General features: G+C 35.2%; 1 protein-coding gene across 2 annotated transcripts; it reads left to right on the top strand.

Annotated features, from left to right (window-relative positions):
* Positions 1 to 1,210: 1,210 nt before the first annotated feature.
* LOC115990510 (protein FLX-like 3) lies at positions 1,211 to 4,383 on the top strand. 2 transcript variants are annotated; one of them, XM_031114342.1, is made up of 5 exons: positions 1,223 to 1,357; positions 2,750 to 2,846; positions 2,936 to 3,472; positions 3,666 to 3,811; positions 3,919 to 4,383. In XM_031114342.1, exons 3-5 carry the CDS (start codon positions 2,946 to 2,948, stop codon positions 4,038 to 4,040), a joined length of 795 nt encoding a protein of 264 aa, XP_030970202.1. In that variant the 5' UTR covers positions 1,223 to 1,357; positions 2,750 to 2,846; positions 2,936 to 2,945; the 3' UTR covers positions 4,041 to 4,383. The 2 variants fall into 2 exon arrangements, with proteins under 2 accessions (XP_030970208.1, XP_030970202.1); XM_031114348.1 differs by lacking the exon at positions 2,750 to 2,846 and having other exon boundaries at positions 1,211 to 1,357.
* Positions 4,384 to 8,811: the final 4,428 nt, after the last annotated feature.

Raw genomic sequence — 8,811 nt, forward strand, 5'->3', positions numbered from 1 at the left:
CGGATTCCGCTACTAGACCGTAGCATCAACCAATGAAGATTGGTTCTTTCCTAACTGCTTCCCAGAAATCCAAACAGCAGTCTCACTATGATGATGATGGTGAGAACCTGGTTTGGTATAATGCCTCTTAAGGATTTGACAATGGAGAGGAAGAGAGTTGAGGAATTTGAAGAGTCTCTAAGGTATAGATTGTGTGTGAATCAATCTTGTTTTTCTTTAGGGTTTCTCTCTCAAAATTCTCTCTGGAAGCTCTCTTTCAATCGTGGGTAATAGGGGTATTTATACTGGAGTGGGAGAGGAATGTGAAACGTCAGGTTTTACAAAACAGGGGTGGCTCGCGGCTTGACTAAGTCGCGAGATCCAGTCGCGAGAAAATCGTATGGCCAGTTGTCCTGTTTTGTCCTGTAGTGCTCCAGCTAGCATGACTGTTCATCTTCCAGCATGCTTGGCACGTGTGCTGCTTCTGGTGGCTTGCAGCCGCGAGTCACCCGCAAGTCCCAGCCGCAAGTCTCTGTTTTCTTGCACACTCTTGAGCAAACTTCACTCTATCTCACTCACAACCCTTACATCAAACCCACCTAAATACAGGGTTACTAAATGCTGAATTACAAGCAAATTTGGCACGGAATAAAGCCAATTAGATGGTTGAATAAATTCAACCTTACAACTTCTCTTTTGGAATAACATTATTAAATATTTCCCCAACTTTTCTTTTTAGAGAATTTCAACTGGTGGCGTTCACTCCTAATGATACTCTTTATCGTCAAACCAAGACATCAATCGTTTTTTGGTGTAGGTATGGATTAAATCTCAGATCTCTTATTCAACCATAAAAAAACAATCTAAAATTAAAAGCAATCATTTTAAATTTTAGAAAGGAAAAAATCACTACCTAAAGTTTAGGGAACAATTCTCAATTTGGCCATGTAATAAATCAAAGGTTATGTGCAGGTCAATTTGATTATAGATGACAAGGTGTTACTGATTATTATTATTAATGGACAAACAAGTAATTTCAGTGATGGGCTTAAATTAAAAAAGATGTGCTACGTTTATAATATTTCACAACAAATCATAGATAGTAAGTTGTTATTAGTTCAAATTTACAACTAATAAGTAGTAATTAGTAATAACTTGCTACCTAAAATTTGTTAGGAAATTATTGTGAACTCAGCATTAATACTTGCAATATATTCATAAAAAATAAAATAAAATAAAAATGAGAGAGAAAAATGAAAATACGAAAGGAGTAAATTGGTGATTGTGGAAATCGGCGAGTAGGGTGTAGGGCGAAGTGAAACACAGACACAGACACTTCTCCCGTCCAAGAACTCTCAACTCTGATTCCTCCTTCCTTGTAAGTTCTATTCCTTCAATCAAACTCAAAACACACAAACACCATAAAACAGAGTCGTTCGTTCCTCGCTGTTTTCAAGAATTCCTTTGTTGTAATAAACCCATCTATCTTTTTTATTTTTATCAATTTTTAGCTTCATTTTTGTTCTCCTTTCAACACTTATACTATCCTTAAAAATTTATATATATATATATATATATATATGGGTCTTCCTCAATTAAATAAGTTTGTACTTTATGCCCTCCTTTATAAAAAAAAATTTTTTTTTTTTTTTTTAATTATTGTTAATTGAATCTATATGAAGGGGTATGATTTGTTATTGTTATTATTATTATTATGCAAGTTTTATAATGTCTTTTTATAACGCATTAGCTATGTTTTTGGGAAACAAATTAGAGGAAGGAAGCTCTTCAAAAAAAAAATTAGAGGAAGGAAGCGCGAAATGTGGGTTGGAATCATGTTATAATTGTGATAAGCTTAGGGAATGAAATTGATTCGATAATTGTGTGATCAATTTGTAAATTGGAAATTTATAGATATGAATGTTGATGGATTTGAGGAGAGATGAACATGTTCATGGAAATGCAATTCATGTTGGTCATATTGAAATTGTTGAGACAAGGGTTAGCAATTTGTTGTTTCACATAAATTTGAGGCGTGTGGAGAGCTAAGATCATTGCTTAGAGTTGTATAGAAATAAAGCTCATTTTGTTCATTTGCCGAAGATTCTAATCAGGTTGCTAGGTTTAGATATGTGCATATACCCAGTACCAGTTGAACGGGATGTATTCCATAATAATTGCTCTTTATCATTTGGCCATTATGCCAATTCTTTTTTTTATGAAGGTGGGATTTGAACTCAGGCCCTTTATTCAACAATAAGAGACTACCTGTTTAGCTAACTAGGACTGTTTCAATGGTTCCCAAGCAAGAGTAGTTTGTAATTTCCCTTTTTGTTCTTGCCTTTTATTGTACACCATGACCATTTGGTGGAATTTACAGACCTTTCTTTTTATGTAAGTTGACGCAGGTTTGTTTGAATTGTTGTATCATCCTTGGTTACTATAAAGTATGTATCATCTTTAGTGAGGTGTTGAATGATAAATTAATCCTTTAGGTACTCAGTGGTGGAACATTCAAAATGATGAAAGATTGTATTTCTTCTATGTTAGTTGAAAGGTTAATTATCCTCTTTTATTTCTTCTATGTTATTTGGAAGGTTAATTATCCTCTTTTGTGGACCTTATATTTGAATAGACTGCAGATTTATGTTTTCTTTGCGGATAAAACGATAGTGATCCATTAATGTGATAATCTTATGAATCTGATGTTCTATGAAAATTGGAAGTCATTCTTATGTTTGCTGAAGATTGAATTACATTATGGGCATAGTCAAGTAAGCATGGAATAAAGTGACAAGAAAGGATGTGCTGAAACCTTCTATGTAGAATTGTATTTGAACAGCTTTGTTCCTTGTGCATGGGTCCAGGTTTCATCTTTTTCCTTTATTTGAAAATAGCTTGGGCCTTGTGGAAAATATTCCTTGCCCTGTAGATGATGCTTATGTCATTTCTGCAGGAACTTGAGTATGTCAGGGAGAAACCGTATGCCTCGTCATCCTGAAAATTTCCGTGGTTTACGTGATGTCCCTCGGTCTGTTATGAACCGCGGACCAGGACCGCTGCCAATTCACCCTGCTGCTTTGGAAGATGAACTTGAAATGCAACATAGGGAAATGCAGAGGATAATTGCAGAGAACCGGCTTGTTATTGATGACAATACACATCTTCAAAGGGAATTAACAGCTGCAAAAGATGAGATTCACAGATTGGGGCAGGTCATTCCCAAACTCCGGGTTGAGAAAGAGGTACAAGCCAGGGAGTTAATTGAGAGAGGATTAAAGCTAGAAGCTGATCTCCGTGCTTCTGAGCCTCTGAGATCAGAGGTTATGCAGTTAAGAGCTGAAGTTCAGAACTTGAATGCATTAAGACAGGATTTGTCCACCCAAGTCCAAAGACTCACACAAGATGTTAATCGTGCACAAGCTGAGAATCAGCAACTAATTGCCATGTCAGCTGATATGGATGGGATGCGCAAGGACCTTATTGAGGCCAGGTTTGAAATAGAATTTCTGATATTAATACTTTTCCTGTCTAGTCCATACCCTCTGTTTCAGCTCCCTTGTTATTCATTCTTATGAAGGGGATTGATAACAGATGCTAGGACCATTAAAAGATGAATTATCATATACAATGCCAAATGCTTTTCTTTTCAACATGGTTGAATTTATCATGCAACATATTTTTAGGAGGGCTTATGAGTATGAGAAAAAAGCCAAAGAAGAACAACTTCAAATGAAGCAATCAATGGAAAAAAACCTCATTTCCATGGCTCGTGAAATAGAGAAGCTAAAAATAGAGCAGCTAAATACAGAGAGGAGAGCACGAGAACTAGGTGAACTCTCTCTCTCTCTCTCTTAAATTATCATTAGCTTGTGAGAGTATTTAATGTGCTAAACTCTAGAAAGAAAATTGGTTTTAAGCTCTCATAATTTTATATAGGTGGCGGGGGCTATGGAATGTTGAATGGAAGCCCTGAAATGAGATACCAAAGTGATGCGTTTGGCTATGGCTATGGCAGTGGTTGGGGACATTACGATAAGCGTGACCCTCCTCGTCGTTGATTTTTCCCAAAGACAACTTGAGATGCTTATTTTGGGTTTGCATGTAATGGTCTTAGCTTCTTGGTGATTGGACATATAGAGGTCTTCTACGTGAGAGGAAGAAAACAATATTAGGTTCAAGTAGAATGATATCTTTCCACTCACTAGTTTAGATGGTCACTGCAGCCTTTTCAGTTTCAAGCAACATTTTTCTTTACTCCACTGGAATTGAGTTGACATGATACTTATTATTATGATTGCAGATTTGTACACAAATTTATTTTTAGAGATTGGTCCAAAAAAAAAAAAACTTAAATTCGGATTATATAGACTGGATGAATATTGTGTTATCTTATACCTCTAACATCAATTTTCTTCCAAAAATGAGAAAGGTGAAAGTCATTTTTTAGAAGCATGTTAATTTTTTTTGTAGTTAGTGGCAGATGTATACCTTATTCTGTGTAAATCGATTTAGGTTTATGTGAATGTCCAAAACACATCCATGGGGTTTTAGCCATGTATTTGTTGGATTTATCACTACATGTCTTGTTCATTCCTGCCCTTTGCTCCTTGTTAAAGTTACCACCTTGTGGCATTACTACCTAGTCTTCTAGCATCTGTGCTGCACAACAATTTGTAAAGGGTTGAAAAAAAAAAAAAAAGAAAAGAAAAGAAAAGATTGCATGGGTGGTTAAAGTTCGGGAGTTAGCTTCTCCCAAAAAAAAGTGGGGGAGGGGGGTAAGATTGCCTACTATAACCTCTCCCAAACCCCATAAAAGTGGGAGGTTTGTGCTCTGATTATAAGAAATGATTTCATGGCCATAATGAATGAGCAGTTTGTTCTACTTTTCGTTTCAGTTTGTCATAATCATTAGAAAGGTGGCACGTGGCCATTCCAGCTTCAATGTGCTAATAGAGGTCAGAGGTTTTCCACATGAAAACAATTGCTGCAAATGTTGTGACCCGCTGGCACAGCCGGTTATTGAAGAGTTTATATGAAGAATAAGTAGAAAATTTCTCCTATTACATTCCCATTGTAAGAGAGTCAATAAGCTCTAGACTCTAGCGGCTGGGATTTTAGGCTTAAATGTGTGGATCATATTCCTGCATAATCGGGGAAAATGGGCTTTTGCCCTTATTTTTTAAAATATGTAGCACAATGTCTCTGTTTTGAAATTTGATTTTCTAAAAATTGAGTTCTAAGTAAGTTTCAATCATCTAACGGGTGCTCCTCCAGTGTGGCAAAAACTTACCTAGAATTCGATAATCATAAAATCGAGTTCCATGCAAAACTCGATTTTTTAAAAATCGAGTTTCAAAACAAGGACACAATACTTCATAGTTTCAAAACAGGGGTAATTTACTAAATATTTCAAAAAATAAGGGAAAAAGCATATTTAGAATTTAGATGGAGGGGAATTTAGCACAATTAGGAGGGGAATTTATATGGAATTTGTAGAATAACACATATTTTGGTGGAACTTGTTTGTTGTACAAATTCCTCCTAAGAATTCTAAAGAATTTTGGATTTCCACTCTCTGTCATTGCCAAATTTAGAATTTACTCCGAATTGAATTTACCTTTGACGCAAATCCTAGCTAGAAATACCCCGTCCAAACAAACGATTAGAGCATTTGACATAATACACTGATAAAGTATTTTTAAGTCTTTACTTCTGTTGGCTTTCCAAAAAACAAGAAGTCTTTACTTCCGTTTGGTTTCAAATTGATAAAAGATTGTAGATAAAGGAAATGACCAAAGAGAACATAAGAAAAGTTCTCTGTATATGCATGAAAAATAAGCATTAATACGTTTATCAATTTGCTATTTATTTATATATATATATATATATCTAAAAGCTGAAGTGTAGTATTTATTGTTGCTACGTTCCTGTTAAGCCACATTAACAGTCACGTCATTGGTCCCACTAGCTTTTTTTCTCCCCTTTCTTTTGCAATTAACATTTTCTCATTTATTACTCCATCACATAATAAATATATATATATATATATAGAGAGAGAGAGAGAGAAATGAGTTCAAGTTACACCTGGTGTAACTCCACAAGAGTTACACATTTTTTAAGCCGTAGGTTTATGAGAGATCCAACGGATAAAAACAAAATACCATTATCCGTTATAACATTAAATACTTATCTAATTAATAGTCTCCTCATTATCTCTCTCCCATTAAATATTTCTGATGTCTCTTTTTCTCTCTCCTTATTAAGTCTTTCTTTTCATTTTCTTTGCAATTTCTCCTCCGCATCTACTTTCTTAGTTTTTTTCTCCCGAATATCACTTTCCTTATACCTGTTTTACAAAATGTTCAAGCAAAACTATTCATGGCAGGAGCTGCAAATAGAATAACACAAAAAATTAAACAGCACAATAACTATAATAAAACCAATGCAAACAGAATAAACAGCTTAGAAGTTGAAGAAACTTGCATTAACGAAATCTCCTTCCTCCGCTTACTCAAGAAACTCTGCAAAGATTGCTCCCTCATCATCAACAAATGAATTTGTAGGAAGTTGAACCTGGGGGCTGGGACCACTTATCTTCTACTATAGATTTTAACTAACTCTTCCACATTAGAAAGTTAACAATTAAGACATTTAAGAAAGAACGTATTATGATCAAAGCACTAATATTGCTCCTACAAATAATTGTATTATGTAATGAGTCTAATCACTCTACTAATAATATGATGTAACAGATGTTACCAAAGTTCTTTGAAAAATAAAAAATAAAAAAGCCTAATATTTGTCCAATTGAGATGCCTAATGCACATTAAAGAAATCTTAATATAGAGTTTTAAAGAGCAACCAATTGACAACAGAGTTAGCTTTTCCATGTAGAGAAATACTCTTTTGACAGAGCCCAACAAGGTGTTTTTCGTTTGAAATGATTCTTATTATTCAATGATCACTTGAGTGGTCCCTAAAATCTTGAGAGAATTACTATTAAATTTATTCCATTAATATTTCCCCAATTAAGAGAAATAATTTAAACTACAAAATGTCAATGCCTTAGGCGAGTATTAGGATTACTCCAGTGACATCAAACAAATAAGGTCATATAAACATTAAATTTCATACAAAAACAATACAACTGTTACAAAACTCAAAGGTGAGAGATTCTATGAGGACCTCTTACAGTGTTAGCACTAGTTATTAGAATTAAAATGACAGAGAGAGAACCCAAAGATGGAGAAGCAAAAGCTGCTGCCTCCAGTTCATGCTTTGTCAATAGCCTGGTTGTGGGACAAAATTTTATATTTACAGATGCAGTAGTCTCAATGGATTCTGCCTCTGCTGATCTTAAGGAAAAGTGGGTTTTAGTTGCCTCTATAGTTCTGCTAATAAATTCTGATCTCGACATATAGTCCTTCATGCGACACTATAGCAAGTAAAACCCTTCATCAGCACATTTGATCTACTACTGTACCAGTCCCTTGAAATGAATCCAGCCAGGCCCTCTATGAAAATAACCAGTTATCCAATAAGTGCAACAGAAAAGAGAACATACTTCCGTATCATGGAAATACGCATAAAATAAAATGCAATTCAAGTAGTACCTCCCAATAAGATCTCCTCATTTAGTTGTCTGGTGCCATTTGCAGCTCCTGCCATGAATATTTTTGCTTGAACATTTTGTAAAACAAGTATAAGGAAAGTGATATTCAGGGAGAAAAAAACCTAAGAAAGTAAAAACGTAGGAGAAATTGCAAAGAAAATGGAAAGAAAGACTTAATAAGGAGAGAGAAAAAGAGACATAAGAGATATTTAATGAGGAGAGAGATAACGAGGAGACTATTAATTAGATAAGTATTTAATGTTGTAATGGATAATGGTGTTTTGTTTTTATCCGTTGGATCTCTCATAAATCTATGGTTTAAAAAAGGTGTAACTCTTGTGGAGTTACACTAAGTGTAACTTGAACTCATCATATATATATATATATATATATGGTGGGCCTCTTTTGCGTCTTGGGCTAGATTACTCCCATTGTACCATGGCCCTGTGATTTTGGGATAAGAGAGTCAGGACTAACCTAACTGAGACACATCTTAGGCTAGCTTGTGTGCAAGTTTGGGCCCTTCTTGTGTTGACGCGTCTTGACAGGAATCTTGAGCATATTCACGTGCTCACGGTAGGAAAAACTGTTACAAGTGTTATAGCAGGAAAACACAATATGGCAAGATAACAAAAACACTTTAACTAAAATATTTTCTGCAAACAACTATAATATATTCACAGTTCCACAAAGGAAAAAAGTATTACAACATGATTATGACAGGGATAGATTAATGACAAGAAGTCACGTTAGTCCTTAATCAACCATGACAAAAAGAAAAGAAGATTAGTCTGCTAGAGGATTGAGCTTCACTCTCTGGTAGATTCAAGTCCAAAAAAGGGAACCAATCTTCAATGTGGGTAACCTTAGAGGGGAATTCGGTTGTAGAAGTTACTCACTTTGGAAAATTGACCTAGATGGCTTAATCTCAGACTCTTGACTTGTTAGAGAATGGGCTATTGAGAGGGAGAGAGGTGGGTAGCCTTTTGATGCATGCTTTTACTCCTAGCACTCATATTTTCCTTCATCACTCTTGGTTTTTTGTTTTTCTTTCTTTCTCTTACTTGTTTTTCTCTGTTTTCTTCCTTTTCCTTCTCCCTTCTCCCCCCCCCCCTTTTTATTGTGCATGTCTATGGCCTTTTATATTGCACGCCGTGACAGGATTTGCCATTTTTACCCTTTAACCGTCTCTGGCTTGTTGTGGGTGTCCTTCTAGG

Source organism: Quercus lobata, chromosome 1 (assembly GCF_001633185.2).
Source record: "Quercus lobata isolate SW786 chromosome 1, ValleyOak3.0 Primary Assembly, whole genome shotgun sequence".
Lineage (NCBI taxonomy): Eukaryota > Viridiplantae > Streptophyta > Magnoliopsida > Fagales > Fagaceae > Quercus > Quercus lobata.

Excerpts from the sequence above, each read along its gene's own strand:
- LOC115990510 (XM_031114348.1), top strand. The coding sequence starts at position 2,946 with ATGTCAGGGAGAAACCGTATGCCTCGTCATCCTGAAAATTTCCGTGGT. Across the intron at positions 3,473-3,665 it reads AAGGACCTTATTGAGGCCAG|GAGGGCTTATGAGTATGAGA; the intron begins GTTTGAAATAGA and ends ACATATTTTTAG. Across the intron at positions 3,812-3,918 it reads GAGGAGAGCACGAGAACTAG|GTGGCGGGGGCTATGGAATG; the intron begins GTGAACTCTCTC and ends AATTTTATATAG.